The 27,703-nt window shown below is 57.7% G+C and overlaps 2 protein-coding genes across 2 annotated transcripts; both read left to right on the top strand.

Annotated features, from left to right (window-relative positions):
• Positions 1-5,726: 5,726 nt before the first annotated feature.
• LOC119098234 (uncharacterized) lies at positions 5,727-10,152 on the top strand. Its single transcript, XM_037221160.1, has 4 exons — positions 5,727-5,761; positions 6,291-6,367; positions 9,538-9,629; positions 9,975-10,152. The coding sequence occupies exons 1-4, from the start codon at positions 5,755-5,757 to the stop codon at positions 10,150-10,152; spliced, it is 354 nt and encodes a 117-aa protein (XP_037077055.1). The 5' UTR covers positions 5,727-5,754.
• A 6,285-nt stretch (positions 10,153-16,437) lies between these two features.
• LOC119098235 (uncharacterized) lies at positions 16,438-26,006 on the top strand. The gene is made up of 10 exons (XM_037221161.1): positions 16,438-16,713; positions 19,311-19,357; positions 19,881-19,999; positions 22,050-22,162; positions 22,753-22,948; positions 23,451-23,615; positions 24,425-24,602; positions 24,882-25,059; positions 25,447-25,483; positions 25,873-26,006. Exons 1-10 carry the CDS (start codon positions 16,627-16,629, stop codon positions 26,004-26,006), a joined length of 1,254 nt encoding a protein of 417 aa, XP_037077056.1. The 5' UTR covers positions 16,438-16,626.
• Positions 26,007-27,703: the final 1,697 nt, after the last annotated feature.

Genomic DNA, 27,703 nt, shown 5'->3' on the forward strand with positions numbered 1-27,703 from the left:
GCTGGCGCAGGGATAGAGGTGAGGTTCTGGGGGGACGGGTAAATTAAACAAATACTTGATACAAACGAGTTCGTCTGCGGAATGTGAGGACACGAAGAGCTGCGGGTGCCTGTTTCTGAGCATCCCCATCCCTCAAAGAACTATAAGGATGCCAACTTGTCGAGGTTCGAGTGGTGTGTGTGTGTGTGTGTGGTGTGTGTGTGTTGTGTGTGTGTGCGTGCGTGCGTCGTGCGTGCGTGCGTGCGTGGTGCGTGTGGTGTGTGTGTGTGTGTGTGTGTGGGATGCGTCACGGCGGCGAGGCGCATCAGAAGGCGGGAGAGGGGCTCTCGTTAGTTGTGACGCTGTTGTAACTTTTCCCTCAGCGGAAAGACACGCATTCACATACAAGACTCGACCAGGTGTTACAGATGCCAGACTTTTGGGCACGTCACTGGCAAGTGCTAGAAGCCTACGCAGCGTGGGAGATACGAGAAAACTGGACATCAGTATGCGGATTACGGAGTCGACCAAGCATGCTGTGTTAACTGTGGTCAAGGGCACGAATCGTCATTCAGAGACTCCGGTGTTCCTGACCCAGACAGAGATCATGGACAATGAGACGAGTTAGGGTATGTCATTCTGAGTGGCCCAGCGCCGACGTGAGGCCCTAGCACGGCACGGCCTTATAGAGTCGCTTTGGCTGAACCGGCGCGGAGTCTTCCCGAGCTGTCACCGGTACGTTTTAACGCCCTGCAATTGCACGGTCTGGGCGGTTTCAAAACAATGACAGTTGGCGAGTTTGTGCAGGTCGTTTAAGACACGTCCGCTTCATTTGACGTCGCTACATAGTCGTGTAAAGCACAGGGCCCAGCGACGGAAACGCGTTCTGCGGCAACACCAGTCCCACTGCAACCCACTCCGAGGTGGCCGAACCTTCGCATGAGTCTGTAAGCAAACTTGGTTGTGAAGCGGGTCCTGGGGACGCGGGATGGCCCGTGGTTCAGCGGGACCGTGGCTCCCGCGCTCCTCCAACGCCCGCTAGCTCGTCCGGTGCTGGAGGTTTGCGTGCCCGCACACCGACTCCCTCCCCGCCATCCCGACGAGCTGGGTCTGGAGGTCAGCGAGAAACGAATCCGGTTGTATCTCCGCCCGCGAGCGGGCCATGGCGTGTCCCGCCCCGCCGCGGTGTTGGCTCGCGCCTCGCAGCGTACATCAGAGCCGGATGTCCGCCCAGCGGCGCTGGGCCCTTTGGCCGCGGGGAGTTAATTAGTTAGTTAGATCAGGCGTTAGGCCCGATCTGCGCTTGGGACGGCGGCTCCGGGTGCGGTGAGAGTGGGCGGTCGCAAGCGACCCTACCGCCCTCCCCGGGTGCCGCGGGCTGGACCCCGTCTAGTGCCTGTTTCCCTTCTGTCCGTCGCGCCACCAAGTGCACCCTGCCTTGGCCGGTGTCGCCGACTGAGGGTGGAAGCCCGGAGGCCCGACCGAAGAGTAGGTCGGGCGCTTTCGCGAAGGCAGAAACGTCCCTCGAGCTCTCCACGCGGATCAGGACCTCGAGCTCTCCACGTGGATCAGGAACTCGAGATCTACCCGCGGATCAGGACCACGAACTTCCACGCGGATCAGGATCTCGAGCTCTCCACGCGGATCGGGACCCCTCGAGCTCTACACGTGGATCAGGAGCTGATGGTCTTGTGCAAGTTGCTTAGTGTTAGTAGTGTCAGTCATGTTTTAGTTCTATGGTTTGGTTCCACGACACTAATTCTAATCGCTGCCGAATATTTGTTGCCTGAAAATAATCAATCGATAAGTGTCGGTGATATTGAGTTCCTCGTCCTTCGAGTCTGTATTTGACCTTGAAGCACGAACTTGAGAGGTCAGCATTTCGTAACAGGCGCTCGTTCATGCGCTTGACGATTCTGGTGCTTCAAATTCAAATAGGGTCGTAGCGTTTGGATTATATGGCTTTACGCTACATGGGCGCAAAATTATCTTCGACGTTGGTGCGCCGCAACACTCCAGTCATATTTTGTGCCATTCGAGCTTGAAGGGCGGCCTTGCTGTTCAGGCCTTTTGACGGACGATAGTTTATGCTCTAATAATTATTGTGATACTCAGAAATCCTGAATCGGCTGTTAATTTTTACGTGGTATGGAGTTACCCGTCCTTTGAGCCTGACTTTGATCTAGAAGGGTAACCTAGAGAGGTCAGGCCTTCTTACTGAAGCTAGCTAGGTCCTGCACTGATGAATATTGTGATGCTTGAAGATTTTTAATCGGTCGGTAACTTCTGGGTGAGCTTCCCGTACGTTGACCATAGATTGACCTTGTAGTTCAGATGATATTGTGAACATAGACGTCACATTCGGTGTACTCGTGCCTTAATGACAGCGTAGCGCGTTTTCAGCGAAATCGGAACTTTTTGCTAAATACATTGTCAACTTTACGGGCATATGTTACCGTATTTTGATAGTGTATTACTTCCTTCGCCGTCGTAAATGCATAGCTAGATGTAATCGTAACATGCATATGACAGTGATATCATACAATTCATGTGAAAAACTACACATAAGTGGAAACAGCTTCTTCCATGTTTGATATCTTACCAGGCCCGTGTTGATGCCAATGATATATATTTCAATAAAACAAAACAACTTTTTCTGAAAATTTGAACTTAAGTCGCCGGAACCTGTTGAGGTAAACGGGAAATAAGCTTGGCAAGTCACTTTTTGGTCTCCCCAGTGTTAAGCTAGTTCCCGCGCCCCCAGCCATTCGTTCCGTGTTATTCAGTGCCTACAGCCCGGTGCAACTCTCGAAGCTTTCAACAATACCCGGCCAGATTTTCAGTGACCGGGGCGATCCGTCCCGAATGACAATTATAGCGTCAAGCTTCTTATCATGGTGCCTGCAACCCGCGTCCGAAGGCTTTTGCCACTGTCGGCACCTCTTCGGGTCGAAGAAATTAAAAAAAGAAAAGTGAGAGGAAAAATGAATAGTGGCGAATAAACGACGTCACGTGAACGACGTGTTCCGCATTTACCTTGCGAAAGTCCGTCATCGATTATTATTAAAAGCCAAGTGGAGCATGCCGGGCGACGGGCGGGGAGAGCGCTCGCTGCGCCGAGCCTATCTGGGCCAGTTCTCTCCCGGATCGAGTGGCCCTGCTCCCTACTAACCCAGTTACTCGCGGAAAGGTCAACTGGGGCTTCCCGGCCGGTGGCGGTGACCGCTACTGGAGACGAGGGTCAACGGCAGGCGGTGGCCTCCGTAGGTGGCACGCTGCTGCCGGGGTTCAGGACCGGACACAGCACGGCTGCTGGTCATCAGGACCGGACACAGCACGGCTTGCCGGAATCAGGACCGGACACAGTGCGGCCTGCCGGGAATCAGGACCGGCACACAGCACGGCTGCTGTCATCAGGACCGGACACAGCGCGGCTGCTGATCATCAGGATCGGACACAGCACGCCGCCGGGAATCAGGACCGAACGCAGCACGGCTGCTAGTTATCAGGACCGGACACAGCGCGGCTGCTGGTCATCAGGATCGGACACAGAATGGCTGCTGGTCATCAGGATCGGACACAGCACGGCTGCCGGGCTTCAGGACTGGATATAGCACGACTGCCGGGAACCAGGACCGGACACAGTGCGGCCGCTGGTCATCAGGACCTGGACACAGCACGGCTGCCGGTAATCAGGACCGGACACAGAGCGGCTGCCGGGAATCAGGACCGGACACAGCACGGCTGCCGGGAATCAAGACCGGACACAGCACGGCTGCTGGTCATCAGGACCGGACACAGAGCGGCTGCCGGGAATCAGGACCGGACACAGCGCCGTTGTCGGAGATCAGGACCGGACACAGCGCCGCTGTCGGGGATCAGGACCGGCCACAGCACTGCTGACGGCTGCATGTGTCCGTAGTACAATCTCATCCGACCGACCGGACACCGTCCACTGGGACCGTCTGCACCAGACAGTGTTTTCGTCTGCCAGATGCACGGCTACCCCGTGGTCCATCCGTCCCTCTGGCGCGGACTCGTCCAGCCCGCCGTCGAGCCCGTCTGGGTGGCTGAAGCCCACAGATTCCACGCCCTTCTGTCTGCCTAGCTGCAAACATCTCCTCTTTATAGTCCCTACAGCGACGGGTCAGTATAATGCTCCACCCCCCCACCCTCCCCCCCCCCCCACCCACGGCCCTATGCAAGAGACCTGCCAAATGCATAGCACATCTACCTTCCTTAACCCGTGAGTGGATTGTGACAGCCGAGTTGTGGGTGAAATAATTCCATCGAACAACTCAGACGCAAAAAGAAACAAAATGATGAACCTGATGGCACCATAACCGGCTTTTTGGGGTGCATTCCTGTCTTTTGCCATCTTCAGTTTTTTTCCAGCAATTTTTCTTGCCGGCATCGTGGCATATCTCAGGCCAAATCGACGATTTGCTGCGAACAAAACAACTCACTGCTTGTCGGCAGCGGACCTGTTCGACAGGACCGACCGGCCTGATGAAGGCCGTCAGGCTGCCGTCCGTTGACAGGTCTGCGGGACTGAAGCTCAAACCAAGGACAGCGGGATGAGTGACATCTGATAGAAGATGAGTGCCAAGGTGCATCGGGATGGCCTGCGCGATGCGGTGCTTGGGCAGCGACCTCCTTTCTAAAGCGGCTGGGCCTTTCGCCTGGCGCTGACTTCCAAGACGGGTTGCCAGTACAGATGTCGCCAGGTCTGGACTCCTGGGGCGCCAACGGTTGCAAAGCGATCCGAACTGCTGTCCTGGGAGTCAGACTGATGATTTGGAGGGTTGAGCCTTCGGAGCAGGTGAAGCGCCTCTGCCACCAAGGGAACGGGCACGCAAAGCCCTGGAAAAGGCGATGTGGAGATATCTTCCAGCTGGTCGCTCTGTCCGGTCTGTCGAAACCTGTGCGTGTAGGAAGATGTCCTCATAAACGAATGCTAACATCTGCGACGATCGGTGGACGTGATTCCAGGCTTTTGAAGCGTCGACGAGTCATTATTGTGGCCCGGGGCAGCCGAAACACCGCCGATGCACGCCACGAGCGAGCAGCGACCCCCTTAATTTCGCCGGCGCTGCCGTGCATCAGCTCCGAGTGGCTGGCGAATTGCGATAAAATGTAAGAACTAAGTTACGGCTTTTATCTGAGCGAGTTTGTCAGCGATCATGGACGAACAGTGGCATCGCACGGTAGGCAGCCAGGCTTGGGCTGCTTCTGAAACACGTGCTTTAGGTGCACTTGGTGCGCTAGGGATACAAGACAGCACGCAACCAGGCGTGATCCTTCCGTCGAGTTTGTTGATGCCAGCATCTTTATTCATCAATAACGCATTCTCGGTTCGCAAATTTGAAAAAAAAACGCTGCCGAACCGCCAGCCACCATCGACTGCATGCCTGTTGGTAACACCAACTTCGGGACGCGGTGAACCCGACCGACCAACTCACTAACCACCCACATCCTGAACCCACCCAGCACCGGCAGCTGCAAACTTCGCCGGGAGCGCGGGCACAGCGCGGGAGGGCCTCCCTCCTCCCCATCGGGGAAGGATTGGAGGGGGGGGGGGGGGCAGCGGGGCCGGCCGGCGGCCGGCTGCCCAGGCCCGGGGGATTGATTCGGCGCGGGCCCGCGGTGTGTTGTCTGGTTGTCAAGGCGACGCTGACACACGGCGCAGCTCGTGCTGGCCCGCGGCGGTGGGTCAGTGTCGCCCCAGCTGTCGGCGGGATGTCGCTGTGGCCGCGGCCGGCCCCACCACTACTCATGACACGTAAGCACCGTGCTCCAGCACTTGCCGCAGAGGCGAGTCGTGCGGGCGTGTCTGTAGCGGCCATTTGACTGTGGAACACACGCTGGGTTCCACGCCTGAGTCAGGCGTGCTGTAGAGGCATCCGTGCCGAAGTTGTGCTAGAAAAGAAAATAGTAAAAGAAGAAGAAGCTCTCCGACTCGGGCTCCCGCGGCTGAATTGTCAATCTTAGCACTGAATATTGGGCCAAAAAGTGACGCTATCATCAGTACAATGCCAATTTCCCACGAGGCCGTTCAAAGGCTGCCCGCAGCATGACGTCATCAGCGTCATCAGCAAGTGCTGCCTCGTATGTGGGTACAGGTCAACGGCACAGTCCCATTGTGAATTTCAGTGAATATAAAACGCGACCGCTTTAAACGATGCGCATGGCCTCAAACAAGGCCGTCCGGCCATACGTGTGCACTGTGTGTGTCTTCTGGCTTAGGCATGCGTGATCCGCGATTGGTTCTGCGACTCGCCGTCTCGCGTCACTCTGACGGTGGCTTTCAGGGTTACCCCTGCTGTTCATATGGTCCGCCATCGCCATCGCACACGCTGAGGAGGCAGTGCCCTGCCCGCCGCACACGGTAGGTGACCTGAGTCCCGCCCGTCGCGGGGTGAGTGACCCGAGTCATGCCTGTCGTGGGGTGAGTGACCCGAGTCCCGTCTGTCGTGTGGTGAGTGACCTGAGTCTCACTCGTCGTGTGGTTGGTGACCCGAGTCACGCCCGTCGTGTGATTGGTGACCCGAGTCCCGTCTGTCGTATGGTTGGTGACCCGAGTCACGCCTGTCATGTAGTGGGTGACCCGAGTCACGCCCGTCGTGTTATTAGTGACCCGAGTCATGCCCGTTGTGTGGTTGGTGACCCGAGTCACGTCTATCGTATGGTGAGTGACCTGAGTCTCGCTCGTCGTGTGGCTGGTGACCCGAGTTCCGCCCGTCGTGTGGTTGGTGACCCGAGTCCCGTCTGTCGTGTGGTGGGTGACCTGAGTCATGCCCGTTATGTGGCTGGTGACCCGAGTCACGCCTGTCATGTGGTGGGTGACCCAAGTCATTCCCGTTGTGGGGTTGGTGACCAAAGCCACGCCTGCCATGTGGTGGGTGAACCGAGTCCTCTTTATCGCCGTCTTTTCCGTCTGTGGTATGTGAACTGCACATGTGCTAATTTCCCGTCGGAAGCGCGAGCTAGGGGAAATAAGCCACTGATCGATAAGAAGAAATAAGATGTGCTTGCACCGACGACTTGCCAAAATATATAACAATGAAATCAAATTTAGACGTCTAAATGAGCCGCCGATGCCCAGCCGTTTTCCAAACTTGTCGCACACAGTTAGGAGAGCATGGCAAGTTGGTTTCCCACAAACCGATTCGTTAGAAGATTACAAAGAACCGCACTGACAAAGTATGACGCGGTTATTTAAAAGTAATTCCCACGCGCATTACCATGAATAAACGGGCTGCTTATTCTGCATATTAGTGCACGCAGCTCAACGCGTCATTGTTCGTGCTTCTGCGTGCGCACGCAAATGTTGCCGCAGCGGTCTCGGCTCGGCAGAAGCCGCTTGCTTGCTCAACTCGATCGTGCCGCGGACCCCGGGGTCACTCGACGCGTGCACAAATAATTTCCATCGTTTGCCTCAAGGGCGGACCGCTAACGTGTCGGTTAAGCTGGATCACTTCATGTATGCATGCTCGTGCCGCTGGTCGTGCACCTCGCGCGAGACATGGGCTTAACACGTTACCTGTCAAACGCCACGGTTTCTCCAGATTGCCCCTGCACGACGAACGCAGCTCAATGAAGAAACAGCTGATGCGCTCGTTCTCGCGTGGAGGTTGCACGTTGCGCCAAGCACCACAGCGGGTCTGGACGGGTCCGATGTCACGCTCAGCCCCCTGTTGTATACGTTCGCAAAGAGGTATTCAGGCGGCTGCTGGCTTGGCGCTAGCTCAGAATTCGCACTCAGACCATGGATTATTGGGAATGCCTCAAAACATTGTTTGTGTTTCAGAATTCTTCGAAGCGCGGCGGGCACTTTCCTGAAATGATTGGTGGGGCTGTGACGACAAATATCTTTTTTTCTGTCCCTTGTTCCATGCATCGCTGCAGGCCCTTTGACAAAAATATGTCATAATCATGTACCCTCTCAAGGTATACAGAATGGTTAGACCCGTCTCCACATGCGCAGCTGTGTCATCACTCACACACTGTCATGTTAGACAACGTGGCACATCTCGAAAGCGGTATCACAGACGATGCGTTGGCAATTTCAAAGTGGAGGAACATGTCCTTGTATCCCCACGTGCACAGCCACGTTCCTGATCATGATGGGACATTTTCAGGACGAGTGCCTTCACTTACTTGCGTCAAGAAATGTCTGCGGAAGTGAGCGCTGGGTTTTGGAAAACTCGGACAAATTTATTCTCACCCGACGGATAGTGCTGCGACGCACACTTGTTGGTTGCAACTTAGCCAGGTCAACAGAAATTGGTGTGGCAGGCCACAACGTCCCCCGGGCCCATTTCAGTGCATTGATCGATTGGTGCCGCCCGCCGACTGCGAGCCCCTCCCCACGAGCGTGCGGTCAGCGCACTGGGCGGGGAGACAGCTCCACGTCACGCCGGGCGTCAGCGGAGCACGACTGATTGCCCACGTGCAAAGACCGCTTTCTGGTCCAGACCGCCCACTGGCCATTGCCATACAAAGCGCAACTGCATAAGGTGCGGGGATGCCGGAGTTGTTATTTTAATCGACTGATATCAAACAGGCCGCAAACAATGCTATCGGTTCTAGATCTTGGCTGTTGCCGGTGATTAGTAAGGGATGGTAGCTACCTTTCGACGAGGCCTTAACGCCACCCTCCATTTACTAGCTCACGCTGCTTTCCTTGTGACCACCTGTAACGAAATGAGTGGCTACTCACAGATGTGTATGTGCCTGGTAAATGCACACATAACGGTTGGTGTAGGAGCGGGCTGGGGGAGCGGCACAGTGGTCCACCAAATTTGGAACGTGGGGGGGGGACGCAATGGTAGAACGGCCTTCATCTATTTCGACACCATGTCATTGCATCGGAGAAAATGGACAACACACCCGGCGCCCAACGCCGCGAAAACTCTTCCGTCTCGCTAATTGTGCTCCACAGTGAAGCACGCGCACATCCATAACGGCGCGGCCGTTCCCCTCGGCGGGCGCGCACAAATGTTTGCGCAGTCGTCAGTCGATCAGTGTGCGCGGAATAAGCGACAGTGTGTTGCAAACGAAGCGGCCGCCATGCTGACGGCAGTGACGCTATGGCAGCGGTGTACGCACAGCGCTATGGCGGCGTAAATAGGTCGTGGTATTATGGATATACTTAATCCGCCGTACAAACAGCACCAGCAGTGCGACGCACCGATAACATCTGACTGCTGTGGTGATGCAGTCAACTTTACTGCAGTAACGCCGCTACTGCTGGCCGGTGGCGTATGTGCTGGAAGGAATTCTTCCGTTTGGGTTCTGTTTAATTGCGAAGTCCTGATGCTGCACTTATCTATGGAAGGACATTTACGAAGTCCAAAATAACAGCGCAGAGAACTTATAAGACGATGCCGATACAGCACTGGGTGGCCTGACAGTGTTCAGCGCAATTCAACGCCTGTGATTGAATGACCGTCGATAGATACAGTGCGCACTGTGAGTCTTTGAAGCACTGTCCATGCCTTGCCCCTGTTCTGAACTCCCGTCGGAGTGGTCTGACTGTCTGCTGGACGTCGTCAGGTGTTCTGCGCCGGCCTGCTGGCGTGCGTGGCGCAGGAGGCGTGCCCCTCCGGCCAGCCACCTGGAGGCAGTCAGCCGACATGCCCTGAGTCGTGAGTAGCGGGCGATCTTCCCGGCAGTATGAGAGATGAATCGTGTCGGCGCGCGTTTCCACCGTTTCTTTTATCGTTCCAGTTGTGAGCAGACCCACGGACAGGCACCTCTTGTGGAGAACCATTAGTGGGTCCGATGATGCACCGTCTCCGCCAGATATTTGTAGAGGCAGCGAGAAAAGGACAGTTCAAAGGATGAACCATGCTTTTACACTAACAAAAATTGTGAGTTTCGTACACTGCCTCCTAACATCGACTGCCCCTCCCTTTCCATGGGTACACAATTGTTTCCCCTCCTGACGGACAAGCGCAACCTCTGCCCCCGCGCGGGGTCCCTACCCGCAGGCAGACGTACTGTGTGGGGCAGCAGCGATGCCTGGGCGCTGGCGAGCTGTGCGACGCGACCATCGCCGACCGCGTCTGCACCGAGCCCGACCACGTGTTCTGCATGACCGAGATGCGCTGCAAGCGGTCCGGCAGCTGCGGCAGCGGAGAGCTGCTGCCGCCCGCGGGCAGCTGGTGAGTGAGGTCATCGTCTGAGGGGGCTGGTCAGAACGGTCATCGCCTTAGGAGGCTGGTCAGTCCGGCCATCGCCTGAAATCGGCTGCTCACCACGGTCATCGCCTGAGGGGGCTGGTCATGACGGTCATCACCCGAGCTTGGCTGGTCAGCACGGTCGTCGCCCGAGCTGGGCTGGTCAGCACGGTCACCGCCCGGGCTCGGCTGGCCATCGCCCGAGCTCGGCTGATCACCACGGTCATCGCCTGAGGGGGCTGGTCATCACGGTCATCACCCGAGCTCGGCTGGTCACCACGGTCATCACCTGAGGGGGCTGGTCAGCACGGTCACCGCCTGAAGGGGCTAGTCAGCACGGTCGTCGCCCGAGCTCGGCTGGTCACCACGGTCATCACCTGAGGGGGCTGGTCAGCACGGTCACCGCCTGAGGGGGCTGGTCACCACGGTCGTCGCCCGAGCTCGGCTGGTCACCACGGTCATCACCTGAAGGGGCTGGTCAGCACGGTCACCGCCCGAGCTCGGCTGGTCACCACGGTCATCACCTGAGGGGCTGGTCACCACGGTCACCGCCTGAAGGGGCTAGTCACCACGGTCATCGCCTGAGGGGCTAGTCAGCACGGTCACCGCCTGAGGGGGCTGGTCACACGGTCGCCGCCCGAGCTCGGCTAGTCAGCACGGTCATCGCCCGAGCTCGGCTGGTCACCACGGTCATCGCCTGAGGGGGCTGGTCAGCACGGTCACCGCCTGAGGGGGCTCGTCACCACGGTCATCACCTGAGGGGGTTGGTCACCACGGTCATCGCCTGAGGGGGCTGGTCAGTACGGTCGCCGCCTGAGGGAGCTGGTCAGCACGGGTCACCACCACCGCCTGAGGAGGCTGGTCCAGCACGGTCACCGCCTGAGGGGGCTGGTCAGCACGGTCACCGCCTGAGGAGGCTGGGTCAGCACGGTCGCCGCCTGAGGAGGGCTGGTCAGCACAGGTCACCGCCTGAGGGGGCTGGTCAGCACGGTCACCGCCTGAGAGGCTGGTCAGCACGGTCGCCGCCTGAGGAGGATGGTCACCACGGTCGCCGCCTGAGGGGGCTGGTCATCACGGTCATCACCTGAGGAGGCTGGTCACCACGGTCACCGCCCGACTCGGCTGGTCACCACGGTCATCACCTGAGGGGGCTGGTCAGCACGGTCACCGCCTGAGGAGGCTGGTCACCACGGTCCCGCCTGAAGGGGGCTGGTCAGCACGGTCGCCGCCTGAGGAGGCTGGTCACCAGCGGTCACCGCCTGAAGGGGCTGGTCACCACTGTCAATCGCCTGAGGGGCAGCACCCTGAGGCCCGCGCCGCGCCGCTCAGCCCGGCCATGATCACATTCTCACTGTGCGAGTGCTTTGCGAGTCGCCACTTTTCTGTTGATAATTGCCGATGTAAAGTTGAACTACAATTCAAAACATCAAGCCGCCTAGGAAGCCAAAATGCCATCCGCTGGGAAAATTGAGTTTGGTATCCAAAATGCACATTCAATAATGATGTCAATAATTAAGTTTGGTCTGTATATTGCCAATTAGGGAAATCTATCGCATACATAATAACGTTTTCTGATAGCAAATGTCTTTGGTTGCGAAGCCATCATCGTATTATTCAGCAACTTTAGTTAATGCCTTGTTTTCTGAAATCACCAACGAAAAAAGCCTATGCGCAGAGGTCTAAATATTTGAATCGCGATCAGAGTACAACATAACCCCACAAACTCGGCTCGGTCAAGACCTGAGATGGTGGTCGGTAAAATTGCGCTTTAAGTGGTTGGCTGACGTGGAATGTCCAAACTACCACTTCCCGCAGCTAGTGTTCAAGGGCTGTCAGGTTCCTTGCCATTATTTCACAACTCACAGTCTTTTCTGAACTCAACGTGACCAACGCAAGGGTTGGTATTTCGCTCAGCGATGCCCTGCCATCAGCTGGCATGTCCTCCGACTCTGGACAGTGGTAATCCACGAGCTGCCGCCGCGCTGGGCGGGTCACTCTTGGCGGCTGCGGACGTGTTCTGTCAGGCACGCGCTGGTCGAGTCGCAACCCCATGCACCCGAACGTCGCTGGCTTGAACAGCGCTAAACCACTGCCGGCTCCACAGCCCCAACGCGACGCTGGGGCGGGACATGTGACGTTCATGTCGACCGGGTCATCCCGGTCCTGGCGTGATGCGCCCGCGGCACGGTCAGAGGCGCAGGTGCTCTGACGGCTGACCGGGCGCAGGGTCCGGGACCGGCCGGTGTCCGCTGTTGAGCCCGGGACAGGCAGGTGTCCGCTATTGAGCCCGGGACTGGCCGGTGTCCGCTGCCGTGCCGGGGACCGGTCGGTGTCCGCTGCCGTGCCGGGGACCGGCCGGTGTCCGCTGTCGAGCCCGGGACCGGCCGGTGTCCGCTGCCGTGCCGAGCAGGCGTTCCAGGCTCGGTGCTGTGCTGGGCCACGAGCTCATGACGTCATTGCCGAGTATCGACGTGGTTCGTATCCGTGTAATTGTTGCTGCGTTGCTACGGAGACGTGCTGTCGGTCTGCTTTGCCACCACTCAACGCGTCAGGTGTTCTGTTGCGACTGTGTCCGCTTCCGACCACCGGTGCAACGCCGCGAGTCCGTACGCATCGATCCTATTGTGCGAGCACACCTGCACACGTCTTGTCAGGAATGAGTCCCACAGCAGTCATTGAAGGGAGGCAAATACGCAACGCCGTGGCATAAAGGTCGTGGGCAGCCTGTAAGGAGAAGCAGCGACAGCAGTTCGTCCATCATTTTCATAATGGACTTGTACCACGCGTATGCATGCAATGTAAGACACCTTGTTGAACAGTTTGTCCCTCTTTTGAGAGCCATGTAGATCGGAACAATGTTCGTCACGCGTAGTCCTTATTGGAAGGCGCCGACACCACTTTAGTTAAATCCTTCGCTCCCGTTGTTGTGTGTGCGTCTGTGTGTCAGCCCACGACATCTTAGCTTAGGACATCGACATCTGTGTTCCATCGTCACGCATCCCATGCGGCGAGCTCGGCGCGGCGAGTCACTGCCGTGCTCGCGGCCGGGCGCCTCTCCTGCCGCGCTGGCCGTGACACCGTCTCCCCGCCTGCCCGTTGCAGGACCCGGTGCCCGGCCGGCACCGTCTTCTGCCTGGGGTCGGAGCGCTGCGAGCCGGCGGCGCGCGGCTGCCCGCGGCCCGGCCGCGCCGCCTGCCCGCTCGGCTCCGTCTACTGCGTGGCCGAGGGAGGCTGCGTGCCGGGTGCCTGCCGGCCCGAGGTGGGTGGCCCGGCCGTGGCCGCCAGCTCCGGCCCCGCGTGCCGTGCGTGCTGCACATCGGGCCTGTTAGCCCTCCGAGTGCCTTTTTCTCCGCAGGAAGGCGTGCTCCTTGCAGTCAGTGTGTGGCCTGCTGGAACGGAGATGATCATAAGTGGTTTTGACACCCATCATACATTGGTTCCTACGTATTTTGTCTCCCTTGTATTCGGCTTGTTGGACGTAGAGAGCGTTTGGATTTGTCTTCATTTAGCTGAATATGCTGCCCATGTCATGGATCCCTTTTACTGATTGCAACATTACTCGTATTGATGAGCGTTTAGCCACGAAGTACTGCGCAATATGCAATAGAACTGCTTATTACCTCTTACATTAGCATGAGCCGGCCATAATCATGCAGTCTTGCGTCAAATGCACTTGCAATTAATAATTATACTTGCATCGCTCCATTTGCATAATTCGTGTCTTTACAAGTTCATGGTAGTTTCGAGCAAACGAAGTACGCTACTCGTATCAAAGATAGTTTTGATGGGGCTTGAAGGGAATGTTCCGCATTTGAAGATATCGAAGCAAACATGAGATGTAATGAACTCAATTTGGAATACTTTTTAGTACGAAACGCTGCTCTAGACAATGCCATTTCTCTACTTAGTAACCATGCTTCTTAATACGTCATTGTTTGGTTGCGTCATGCAACATTTGTATGACGTTCAGGTGCTGCCGAACCAGCCGGGTTAAATTACCACCCTAGCGCACACTTGTAGTACTTTAATCTCCCGAAAGGTGGCCGTGGCGGTGCTATGGGCGTTTGCTATACGAAATATCATTGTTTGCTCGCGTTTTGGCTTTTTCTCGTACTACTCTTGCATGTTTATCGTGAGTTCAAGGTTTTTACTTGTATTCATACACTCGGGGTTATGACGCCCTTCTTATATTATTCGATTTTATGTCTTATTTCATCAATAACTATCAACCATGTCCAACTTCATATATCATGTAAAACAAAGCGCAATCTGTGATGTTAAGTTGAGTGGTCTGGCAAATACTAATTGGCGTCCAATCGACGTCCATTGCACTTGGCAACCGTGATCTTTGACGCTAGATAGAAAAAGATCGACGGCTATCTCCTTTTCGGGCTTAAATGCCGATGGCCAATGGGATGGTAGGGTTTAAATCACGTTTCTGTGGTATCATGTATGCCTAGTGACCTTGAAATGGTCTGCACGAAATAATCTGCACATATCCGCAGGCATGTAGCTAAAAAACTAGAAGGCTTTAGGTCTTGAGAACATCGGGTTGTCAAGGGCTTGACCCGCACCAAGTGATCTTTAAATGGCTATTTCAGTTCAAAACCCCATGCAAATGTGGAGCACTCCCGTGCCATTAACGCTCTAAGAAAAGTTTATATGTTTATTTTCTCGCTGCTTAGGACTGTAAGTCAAAGTCACATGAACAACTGCCTTATGCACTTAGTTACCTACTACCAGCGACGCAGTCGGGATTTCATCTCGACAGGTGTCAAATTGGGTCAACAGGGGCCCTTCCAGCCAAGGGTAATCGCCGCTCGAAGGCCTTTTTGCGGGAGGGAAGGGATTCGGGGCACCTTTTAAGGTTCCAGACCCCATTGAGATGCATGATGCATCGGAGCCCGTTTTTTTTTGATGTTTTATAAACCTTACAGGCCTCTTACACCGTCAGAAAAAACTCATACCCTCACCCCACGGTGACCCTTGCCACCAGAGGGCGGGGAGTGGGCATGGCTCCAAAGAATATCTTGGCTTCTCCACTACGTGCTACTTTGTACATACCGTGTGTATTTCACAACTAGTTTTAGCCACGCCGCATCCATGCTTGCCGAGTCGTGTTCTGCGCATCCCGCCTGCGTTGCAGACAGTCGGCCTGCTGCAGGCGTCACGGGCGGGCCCACCCCCCGTCCTGCTGAGCCGGTCCGTGCGCTGCCGTCCCCCGGCGCGCCGCGCGCTCACGCCGGCTCCTGTGTGTCCTCTAGGAGCAGCTGGAGGGCGGGCCGCCGCTGCCCGGCCCCGCTGACCTATTGCCTGGCCGCCGACCGGTGCCAGCTCCCGTCGCTGACCTGTCCCGCCGCTGCCTGTGCCGTCCCCCTCTCCCTCTGCCCGCACACCGGCACCTGTCTGTCGGCGCCGCTCTGCGCCGCCGCCGGCGACGGTCCCTGTCGCCGCGGCGAGATCTACTGCATGCAGACCGGCGGCTGCACGGCGCCCGGACGCTGCGCCGACACGGCCGCGTGCCCCCCTGGCCAGATGTTCTGCGTCTCCACCGGCCGCTGCACGCCACGCGCCGCGTGTGCTGAGCCCGGCGGCGGCGAGGGGCCCTGCCCGCCGGGGGAGATGTTCTGCGCCTCCACCGGCCGCTGCACGCCACGCGCCGCGTGTGCTGAGCCCGGCAGCGGCGAGGGGCCCTGCCCTCCGGGGGAGATGTTCTGCGCCTCCACCGGCCGCTGCACGCCACGCGCCGCGTGTGCTGAGCCCGGCAGCGGCGAGGGGCCCTGCCCGCCGGGGGAGATGTTCTGCGCCTCCACCGGCCGCTGCACGTCACACGCCGCTTGCGCCGGCCCCAGCGGCAGCGGGAGGGTCTGCCCACTGGGGGAGACATACTGCATCTCCGCCGGCCACTGCACGCCGCACGCCGAGTGTGCCGAGCCCGGCGGAGGCGAACGGCCCTGCCCGCCGAGGGGAGGTGTACTGCCCGCGGCTGCGGCGCTGCCAGCCGGCCGGGCAGTGCCGGCGGCCGGGGCGCGGTCCGGCCTGCCCGGCCGGTCTGCGGGCTTGCGGACCGGCCGGCGCCTGCCTGCCCGAGGACCGCTGTCGCCTGCCGCTCGTCTGCGCTCCGGGCGAGGTGTACTGCGCGGCGGCGGGAGAGTGCCGGCGCCACGACCAGTGCGGCTCGCCGGCGCCTACCACCGGCTCGCCAGCGCCATCCGCCTGCCCGCCCGGCCTCGTCTACTGCATGAGCACGGGCGAGTGCCAGCCACACGCCGCCTGCCGAGCCAAGCGCGAGATCGTCTGCGGTCTCGGGCTCGTGTTCTGTCTGGCCAACGACAGCTGCGTTCTCGAGGGTACTTGCCTGATCGCTGGAAGTGGGAACGCCGCGGGGAGCGGCGTCACAACAGAGGACGTTACGCACACGACGGTGGAAGGATCAGCTGCGTCCACTGACGGCGCGACGGAAATGCCCAGCACGACGCTGGAAACGACAGGATCGGCGTCAAATTTATCACAGGGAACGACGGATCCGTCCAGCGCGGCCACTGAAGAGGTAACGGGACTGACGGCGATCTTACCACAAATGACAACCGATGGATCACCAACCTCAAAACAAAGTACATCCGATGGATTATCAACATCACCACAGACCACAACTGATGGATTGCCGCTCTCACCACAAACCACAATCGGTGGATCGCAAACCTTGCCTGAAAACACGACAGATGGATCACCGACATCGCCTCAAACCACGACCGATGGGTCACTGACCTCACAGCAAAACACAACCGATGGATCACTGACTTCGCCTCAAACCACGACCGATGAATCACCGACCTCACCACAAATGACAACAGATGGATCACTGACCTCACCTCAAAACACAACCGATGAACAACCGACCTCGCTTCAAAACACAACCGATGGTTCACCGACATTGCCACAGACCACAACCGATGCGTCAATGACCCCACAACAAAACACAACCGATGAATCACCGACCTCGCAACAAAACGTTACCGATGAATCACCGACCTCACCACAGATGACAGCTGAAGAATCACTGAGCTCCCAGCAGACCACAACAGATGGATTACCGATGTTATCACAGATGACAACTGAAGAATCGCTGCCCTCCCAGCAGACCACAACCGATGGATCACCGACCTTACCACAGATGACAACTGAAGAATATATGACCTCCCAGCAGACCACAACCGATGGGTCATCGACCTTACCGCAGATGACAGCTGAAGAATCTATGACCTCCCAGCAGACCACAACCGATGGGTCACCAGCCTTGTCATCACAGACCACAACCGATGGATTACCGACTTCAAGTTCCACCGACAGCTTTTCGAGCTCAGTTGGAGCCAATAGTCTGGTTCCGGGCGATGAAGAAACAACGACCACCGATCTGACCTCAGCTGCTGTGACTGCCACCACTGACCGAGACGCCGCAACAGCAACATCCGGCGCAGGGACCTCAACGTGGCACAGCCAAGTAACGACCTCGACACCCACAGCAGTAACATCTGACGTCACCCAAGTGAGCACGGACGAGACCTGGGCATCGCAGGAAACCACTTCCGGCACGGACGAGACCAGGACATCGCAGGAAACCACTTCCGGCACGGACGAGACCAGGACATCGCAGGAAACCACTGCCAGCACGGACGAGACCTGGGCATCGCAGGAAACCACTTCCGGCACGGACGAGACCTGGGCATCGCAGGAAACCACTTCCGGCACGGACGAGACCTGGACATCGCAGGAAACCACTTCCGGCACAGACGAGACCAGGACATCGCAGGAAACCACTTCCGGCACGGACGAGACCAGGACATCGCAGGAAACCACTGCCAGCACGGACGAGACCTGGACATCGCAGGAAACCACTTCCGGCACGGACGAGACCAGGACATCGCAGGAAACCACTGCCAGCACGGACGAGACCTGGACATCGCATGAAACCACTGCCAGCACGGACGAGACCTGGACATCGCAGGAAACCACTGCCAGCACAGACGAGACCTGGATATCGCAGGAAACCACTTCCGGCACGGACGAGACCTGGGCATCGCAGGAGACCACTGCCAGCACAGACGAGACCTGGACATGGCAGGAAACCACTTCGGCACTGACGAGACCTGGACATCGCAGGAAACCACTGCCAGCACGAACACCTTCGCTTGGCACCGAAGTGAGCCCTTGGTCCTCCTCACCCGAGCTGACCTCCGCCGAGACCCCCGTAACCCTGAACGCCTCCGGCTCCGAGCCTTCCACCACGGCGCAGGTAACGTACCAGCAGGGCGCGGCCGTCGACCCGTGCGCGCCTCCTCCGCCTCCGGAGCGCCACCCGCCACCAGACCTGCCGACACCGTCTGAATTTTTGCGCGCGCGCGCTTGCGGGGCCCGTTTTGGGACGGCGGATCGCTGAGGCACACCGTGCACAGCCGGTCCTGGTGCGACCGCCGGCCACGCTGCCGGCGGTGGCGGCGCCGCGCGACGCAGCCGCCGCGCGCCGCCGACGCTGACGCCCGCTGCATGCGGCCCGGAGCGCGGCCACGACAGCCGGCGACGTTTTGGCCGGACAATTTTTACTCGTTGCCATTTTTCAGAAGGCGTGTGCTTGTTTTTCTGTCTCGGAGCGATGATGGCAGAGCACAGCGGAGTTTGCCTGCGAGCCGTGCACACAGTGGCACAGATGCGAGCGCGTGGTCACTTTTTGATCGGTGTTCTTCTGTTAATGGTGGTGGTTGGGGCACTCGGGTGATGAACACCCGAGAGCATGTCACGTGCGAGGGCACTGGCACGAGGTGGTTGTCGAGCACTGTGTGCCGGCTAGTGTGCGACTGTTGCGGTGCCCACTCTCGGCCGGTCCGGTTCGTGGGCGGTCCATGTTGAGGTGCTATGCAACCGGCCGCACGGTAACAAAATACGCTTGCTAGGCTAGGTGTTGGCTTGCATACGAGGACCACACTCACCTCATCACGGCAGACTATGATCCTGTGTCTATAAGGAAATGATTTAGTATGTTATGCGTCCATGGTCAGGTTCGGCGTCTGTGACTCATGCCTCATAGCGCATAGAGTCGCGATTACGCGGTTTCAGGTCGGCGAAAATTTCACCACATGACTTGTTTTCCAGACCTCAACGGTACCAGGGCCTCTAGATAGCTGTGAAATCGACCAAGTGTAAGTGCTTTATTTGAAATACCGCAACCACCTTGCGCCAAAATGTTTTAAAGCATTCAACGTGATCTGACGCCTAACGTTGACAGTTCTGCAGTTGCCACTCACAAGTCGTCCTAAATTTTTGGTCTTACTATCGTCAGGCGGCCATTGTCCTTTCACTTCAATTAATTTAATTTTGAAATCATGACGGCAGGCGTGTGGGCGGCAACGTAGTAAAGCTTATTTACAGTCCACGGCCTTAAACAGCCTGCTTTTGTCGCGCTGGCGGGAGCGTCCGTTGGTCCAATTCTTCCCCGCTGACGAAAACCAATAGCACGAGCCTCATAATCCCCTTCCCCCCCCCCCCCCGACCGATCCACTTCTTCCACGTCCCGGACCAAAACCACTAGCACGAGCCTTCAAAGTCCCCCTACCAATCCACTTCTTTCTGACCCCGGACCAATACTCCTAGCACGCCCCCCCCCCCCCCCCCCCTGCACCGATTGTCGCTGCCGACTGACGGTCCGCGGTGGCTGTGCTTCAGCTTCTGCGTCATCACCGACCGCTGCCAGTCGCCCGCCGACGCCTGCGGCGTCGTCTGCCCGCCCAGTCACGTGGTCTGCTCCGGCCAGGAGACGTGCGTGACCTACCGTGCCTGTCAGGGTGAGCATCACACGGCCCCGTGGTCACGTGGGTCAGCCGTCTCGTGCCGGGGCTGTTCGAAGGAATGCCGCCCAGTCACGTGCTATATTGCTGTTTGAGGACGTGTCGTTTCGGGGGCACTATACGAGCACAAAGCTGTCGGTGATTGCTTCCACGTTAGATCTTGGTACAACACCAACGTCGAAAGAACACCCGAAGCGCAGGTAGTTTTCGAAAATTCATGCCGTTCAGCATGAGATGATTGCGTGCAAAGGAAAATGTTTTTATCCGCGACATCGAATCCATACTGCCATCGGGCCTATCGGCCTCTTCGCCCAGTTGTATGAACGGTTGTCGATTTCTCACAATGGGCAGAGTTGTGAGTCGCCTAAGGAAACGGGTCCAAAAAATTATCGGATTTCGTCCGTTGATGTTCTGGTCATCTATCTATATATATTATGTATATGCATATATGGATCATATACATATATTTATGAATACATGCATATATACTCACACACACACACACACACACACATACACACACACACACACACACACACACACACACACACACACACACACACACACACACACACACACACACACACACACACACACACACACACACACACACACACACACACACACACACACACACACACACACACACACACATATATATATATATATATATATATATATATATATATATATATATATATATATAAAATTCTGGAAAGCAAAATGTGGACATCGTTCACTGTAATATGTTCAAAAAATTTGTGTGGTCCGTTTGCAAACGTATTCACAAGAATAGAATGTCCACAGTATGTGTAGCTAACACAACCCGTTCAGACGCAGGTTCTAGGCGCACCGAAGTTTAATCGACAATGCATATGCATTTCAGTTAATGTAAAACAAAACATCAACACTACCTTGCCGATCGTTTCAGAAAATCGTCCCCAACCTTTTCCCCAAATCCACATAAGGTTATGTTTTCCTGTTGAAAATGCATTTTCCCAGCTCACAATACGAGCCTGCCGCACTTCTGGCGGCCCCCGTTCCAAGCTGCTGCACCTCTGAACGGACAGTGACTCTCACTCGCTGTGCTTCGAACGTGCGACAAATGAACACCCTTCGTGTGAATGTCACGCGCAAAGCAGGTCGATTGTTACGCCTTGCAACGATTGTAATGCTGAGCTCACTGTTGGCGGGGCCAAATTGCGCATTTGGGTGGAGATGACGGATGGCGGGCGGCAGGCGACGGGTGACGGAGTGGGGGGTAGTAGTCCACCCAAAATAATGTAACTGGAAACCCGTGGAGGTATGCGTGATGTCACCATGTTGTCATATTTCTTTAACCGGCGATGTTTGCTAACTTAATGAGATCTGCGGGGAATCTATTGATTCACGACTCTCGGGCATTGCAAATTTACTGGCTGCTGTTGGTTAACGTCAGCGAAGTGCAAATGTCAAGCCTGGTTGAGGCACTGCGCCGTTGGCTGACCTCGGCGAGGTCAGCAGGGGTGTGTTGGGTTGCCGTGCAACACTTTGGGCTTTATCCAGATGTGTTGGTAGAGCTTTTTGAAGCAGATTGGCCTGGTATGGCAGTGTACCGTGTGGGAGTGCCTTGCGAAAAGCCGATGATACACTGGCTAGCCGTGTGGGCTGGTGCAAGGCACACACTGGTGATCAGTATGCCACCCTGGCCTTATCTGGAATGCAGACAACTGACCGGCGTGTGGTCTGTGCAGACCCGTCGGATACGGGTGTGGTGTGGACCCTGCCAGAGCCGGTGGAGTGTGTTACTGACCGGCGTGTGGTCTGTGCAGACCCGTCGGATACGGGTCTGGTGTGGACCCCCTGCCAGAGCCGGTGGAGTGTGTTACTGACCGGCGTGTGGTCTGTGCAGACCCGTCGGACACGGGTCTGGTGTGGACCCTACCTGAGCCGGTGCGGTATGTTACTGACCGGCGTGTGGTCTGCTCAGACCCGTCGGACACAGGTCTGGTGTGGACCCTACCTGAGCCGGTGCGGTATGTTACTGACCGGCGTGTGGTCTGCGCAGACCCGTTGGACACAGGTCTGGCATGGACCCTGCCTGAGCCGGTCGTCCAGGGGTCAAGCGAACTGCCGCCGGCCGTCTCACTCAACTCCATCGTCCAGTCAGCCGCGGCGGAGGTCAGGACACCCCTGACCATCGGCGCACTCGTTCACCACGCCAGCCGACTCAGCGTCCCGTCACCGTGCTCTCCCTCATCAACACATCCCGTCCGCGTTTTGCTGGCCGGTGCTTTTGCTGCATTTCACCCTACCGACCCAACCGTTCACGGCCTGTCACTCAGCAAGTGCACACATTTGTTATTGCACTTCACCAGCAAAAGAATGATAAACGCAGGTGGTCTTCTGTGCGACACCCGTTTGCTGTTCGCTGTTATGCGCATTTTAACCATATTGTACCATATTGTGACTTGTACACTGAGTGTAGCAATCACACTCAGTGGTGTAATCGTTAACTCTAGCGCACTCACCAGTACGCTTGGCCTCCCTACTGCACCTGCCAGCGTGTCGCGCATTGGCTCACCGGCCAGGAGCGGGACTGACATTCTGAAGCTATTGAGCGCGTCTCACAGCCAGCCTCGGCTCGGCACAGAGCCCGCCGACCCGGCGCGTCCTGCTCGGTGCTAGGCCCGCCAGCACCTGGCATGGCGCACCCTCGCGCCGCGGCCGGGCTCACCACGCGCTGAAGGCGCGCCCCGCCCACCCGGCAGACTCTTCTACTGACCGGTAACGCGCCCAGCTTCCTGGTGGAGACGGCCGACGAGGGCTGGGAGGCAGCTGACGCGGCCGACGGCACCTTCAGCCCACTCACCGTCGGCAGCCGCTTGCGCTTCAGCCAGTTTGTGCAGTTCCAGCCGGCCGATACTGGCTTCGGCTTGCGCCAGCTGAACCTCAGCCAGGACGTCGGTGGGTGCCTGGACGACGTCGAGAGGCGTAGTTTGGGGGCTGCAGAACCACCTGCTGTCTTGGTGTGGAGAACCACTCCCTTGGAACAGGTCTCGAACTGTCCTTGCCGTTGGTGAATTCACTGAGGTGCAGGGATTTTGATCCACTGTTCCGCTTATTGGACGCAAAATGACCTTGCCAGCCAAAACGCCGTACTCCGCATGCTTAGGTCCATTACCTGGTTACTATTCCGTCTAACTTGCTTGGCCAGGAGAGACTCTTCGCACTGATCCTGCTTCAGTTAAGAGCATGCTGTTGATGATGTCCTTTTGCGTGCTTTCCGAATTTCACCAGCCATAACTGTCTGTCCCCACAAAATTTAATGACTGTGGTGCACAGTGAGGTGGCCCCTCCCACCGCTCACCCCGCTGTGTACTGCTCCCCACAGACGAGGAGACGCGCTTGCGTGCCCATTGACATAGTCCCCCTATCGCTCACCCCCGCTGTGCACCACCGACCGCAGACAAGGAGACGAGCCTGCAGTACACGGTGCTGCAGTACGTGCTGCCCCGGGCCGGGCTGGTCAGCATCAACACCTCGGAGTTGACCCTCGCCGAGGACGAGCCGGGCACGCTGCTCATCTCAGAGCTCGTCTCCGTGGGCCGCGCCGCCTCGGCCGCCGACCTCGGTCAGTCCTGCTCGGCCGGCCGCAGACCCCGTCCCGGCACATTGATGTCTGCAGTGTTGTCTTACACAGTGTATTACGCGTCATGGACGACGCCTGTCGGAGCGCGGCGCGTGCCATGCTATCGGTGCTACCTGCATGGTGCATTATTACACGTGGTAATAGATGGGTAGTAGCATCATCATCCAGCATGCATGCTTGACTTCCAGAATGTATGCACAGTACGCTTGACATCGCCCAACATGACATGGCTGTCGCAGTATCGCCTCCGCGCTGCGAAATGTGACGCACACCCTGGCACAGATGTGCCACCCGACGTGTGCCGTGCCACCCAGCGCCAGGCCCGGCTGTCCCCTGCCCGGTGCCGCCTGGTGTCGTGCCGTCGTCCGGCGCCGGTCCGATGCGGTTTGAGACGCGTGATGCGACGCTTGTCTGCGCATTATGCCACGACTCTCACTTCCTTCCTTCACGTGTGCGATCTCATTTCCCGAGTTCGCCTTTACCCATAGGGCTATGACCACAGCCCGCTCGCTACCCAGTCTTTGCCAGTTGTACCAACCCGTCTCCCGCCCGTTTAATTTTTTCCGGCGTTAGGGACGCTGCTAGAGCCTTAGCAAGGGGGGGGGGGGGGGGGCACCGGGGTGGCGCAGAGCACCTGCTGATGAAAGAGCATGGACAGCCAAATTATCTGTAAGTTTCCCAGAATCTGTACCCAACCCGCTACCCATTTAGTACGGCCAATCACTCCACTGGTTGAGTCCCCTACTGCTGACCGGGTCAGGCGCCCAGTGACCGCTGACCCTCCCGCGCAGAGGAGCTGAGCTGGCAGCTGCAGTCGCCGGCGCTGGACCGCGCCGCGCTCGGGTACCAGCAGCTGCGCTCGCTGTACCAGCCGACGGTACCGGTACGGGTGCGGTACGCCGGAGAGATTCAGCGCCGCTCTGAGGTGCCAGGCCAGACGCTCTTCTCGTACACCGGCGACGAGGACAGGTGAGTGCGCCGCTCGGAAGCGGGAGGAGCGCACGCTATGTTCGGTCTTCTGGGTTGGTGTCTGAGTCACTGTTGCCTCTGGCGTGGCGAGGAAGTACTGTTTTCACCGCCATACAAGCTGGTTGCGTAGGGTTGTTGTTGTTGATGTTTAAGGGCGCGTCAACTGCCTAGGTTATTGTTGCCCTGCAGGCGTTACAGGCCTTGCGTATGTTCATGTTTTGACTGTAATAAACTATGATTTTCGTGATACGACGGTTGCGTTCGTCCTGTATTTTTCAGCTGGGAAGAGCACTCCTTGGAGCTTACTCCACTGGAACTACAATTGCCACTTGACCCCGAGTCACCTGAACAACCTCAGGTCATGTTCATACCCAAACCCAACTTCCAAGGCCCGGTGCGATTCATATTTGAGGTTAGCCTGGCGGGGAGCAAAACGGAGGCGGAGGTTCTTCTGATGGTAAGTGTGCGCCCATGGTGGTTGAGTCAAGGTAGCTCACGGAAGAGTGCGCCTCTCTTCTGGGAAATAGGACATGTTTACCCACATCAATATATCACATACAAAATATTTGTTTTGCTCACGCGTCTTACACCATCTTGTGTGATCTGGCTGACAGACCTATGGGGTGAAATATGCATTCAGTAATTTTAGGCGCATTCAGATTTGGGCATTTGTTGCAATTGCTTCATGCCAGATAACGAAGAAATCCAATCTGATGAAACGCTCTCGCGGCTGTACATGAGATAATCTGCTCATACCGCCGGGTACTCTAGCGGTGACGCACCGCGTCCCCCGCGCCCACCCGGCGTGGCGCTGACGCCGGCTGGTGGGCGGCTGTGTCACCAGGTGCGCGAGGCGAACGACGCCCCACTGCTGCGGGCCGGCACGCCGCCGCCGGCGCCGCTGCTGCTGCCGCTCGGCGCCAGCTCGCTGACGGTGACGGCGGCGCAGCTGGTGGGCGGCGCGTTCGCCGACCCAGACGGCCGGGCGACGGGCGCGGCCGTGCTGCGCGCCGTCGGCCCGCCGCTCGGCCGCTGGGACTGGGCACCGGCCGGTGCCGACCAGTGGAGCGCGCTGGAGATGACGGCCGCGCTTGAGCGGCCGCCGCCGGACTGCGGCCGAATGCCGGCCGATGCCGCCATGGCCGAGCTGGCGCGCCGGCTCGCCGGGGCGCGGGCTGTGCGGCGAACGGCACGGGAGTCGAACCGGGGCAGGGCGTGTCCGTGACGCCGCTCTACCTGGCGCCCGGCGACCGGCTCCGGTTCACCGCAGAGAACGCTAGCCAAGCGTGGTCCGAGCGGGAGGCGGAGGAGGGCGCCGGCCTGGTGCTGGCCGCCTGGGACCAGACAGCCTCCCCGGAGCTGCTCACCGTACCTGGCTGTCAACCGGTGAGCTTTCCAGCCTGAGGCGTGTGAACGTGACGGTGTGTGTTACCATCAGACCTGCTATGGCTCCCAGCCTGAGGTGTGTTACTGAAGGTGGATGGTACCATCAGACCTACTATGGCTCCCAGCCTGAGGTGCGTTTACGTGACGGTGTGTGTTCCCATCAGACCTGCTGTGGCACCCAGCTCGAGGTGTGTGTACTTGACGGTGTGTGTTACCATCAGACCCGCTATGGCTCCCAGCCTGGGGTGTGTCATTGACGGTGGATGCTACCGGCAGATGTGCGGCGGCTCCTCCAGCCTGAGCAAGGTCCAGCTGCGCGTGCTGGTGCTCCGCTCCGACTGCACCGACCTGCCCGTGCTGAGCGCCGCTGCCGCCGCCTCCTGGGACGTTTGCGGCCGCTGCGGCGGCACCGGCGAGTCCTGCATCGACTGTAACCAGGACGTCAACGGCAGTGAGTGGGCCGGCGGCGGCGCCACGCCGAAGCAGGACCGCCTCAAAAGCGGCGGATTGTTAATTGTTAGCGAGCTGCAGTTGGTGGGTAATTCAGGGACAGCTTGCGAGGCAGATGGTGTGCAATTGGATGGCATGCAGCTGGCCTGCGAGGCCGACCAATGTCGCGATGAATTGTACAGGACGATGGAAAAAGGCACCGGAAGGGACTTCATGTGTGGAGAGTACACCTCGATGCTCTTGGACAAGGGCGCACGCATAAATTCGCAATAGGTGGGAGATACAACTGGGGGCATTTACTGAAAACTCGGGGCAGCACGTCACAGGCGCGCAAATTCCTTGCATGACTAAGATAAAGTGACACGCTCTCAATTTGTTTGGTTTTAACCGGTCTACCTCTAATTTTTTATGGCTAACGTGTATTCATGCACCTACTGACACACGCAGTACATGTGTCGAGGGGAGGAACTGGAGGCCCCAGTGCGTGCACGCATCTACTCTTTGGATTCAACTGCGCCGTAAGCACACCTTAAATGGACAGCTTGGACCGTGTGTGCCATCAGTAGGCTGCTTGGTGCCCCCAGAAGGCGCGGTCAGTGACGGCTGTAACCACCATCGCGTCACAATTCAGACGTCCCACGCCACTCGCGGCTCCCCACTGCCGCGTCCGGGCCGCTGTTGGTAGCCGTCAGTAACCGCTGGACTGCCTTTGGTGTCGGGCCGTCGCGTGTCCGTCGCCATTAACTCCTCACACCCGGGCAGCATCGATCCTTCGCCGCATGCCGCCGTGTGCGCCGAGACGCCGGAGGCGTCGGTCGATGGACGTGTTTATGGCTGTCTGACGTGAATGTGGCGCTCGCGTCCTTTCTCGTCGAGTTGTGTGGCGTACCGACGCTCGCCGGCTAGATTGTAGTGATGTTGCCATGCACCCATGCATTTTATTTTCCCGGATTAGTTTGAAATGTCGCTGCCGTTCGAATTACGATTCAGTGCGAAATCTCATACGGCATGCCTGCGGACATACACAATTAATCGAGTTGGTCTGCAGGTGGTCATTTAGCTAATCTTTGCCTCGATATTCAATAACCCCATCTAAGCTCAAAGACAGTGGAAGGTTTAGGCTGCGAAAGCCCTCAGGCACACGATGGCAGCGCGAGGTTGTCCACTAGTCAAGCTCCCAGTCACTAAATTCTATATATCCACTATCTCAGTTCGGGGTATGCCACACCAACTCAAACTGGGACCATTACAAATGGCGCGCTTTG

This window comes from Pollicipes pollicipes, unplaced genomic scaffold, assembly GCF_011947565.3.
Source record: "Pollicipes pollicipes isolate AB1234 unplaced genomic scaffold, Ppol_2.1 Scaffold_4740;HRSCAF=5597_pilon_pilon_pilon, whole genome shotgun sequence".
NCBI lineage: Eukaryota > Metazoa > Arthropoda > Thecostraca > Pollicipedomorpha > Pollicipedidae > Pollicipes > Pollicipes pollicipes.

What these genes read in the sequence shown, in the direction of transcription:
- LOC119098234 (XM_037221160.1), top strand. An exon ending in TGCCCTGCCCGCCGCACACG is followed by an intron (nt 6,368 to 9,537) that starts GTAGGTGACCTG and finishes GGACGTCGTCAG; the next exon opens with GTGTTCTGCGCCGGCCTGCT. An exon ending in CAGCCGACATGCCCTGAGTC is followed by an intron (nt 9,630 to 9,974) that starts GTGAGTAGCGGG and finishes CCCTACCCGCAG; the next exon opens with GCAGACGTACTGTGTGGGGC.
- LOC119098235 (XM_037221161.1), top strand. Translation starts at nt 16,627, where the DNA reads ATGCCCAGCACGACGCTGGAAACGACAGGATCGGCGTCAAATTTATCA. An exon ending in CCAGCGCGGCCACTGAAGAG is followed by an intron (nt 16,714 to 19,310) that starts GTAACGGGACTG and finishes CTTGTTTTCCAG; the next exon opens with ACCTCAACGGTACCAGGGCC. An exon ending in GACCTACCGTGCCTGTCAGG is followed by an intron (nt 20,000 to 22,049) that starts GTGAGCATCACA and finishes TGGTCTGCGCAG; the next exon opens with ACCCGTTGGACACAGGTCTG.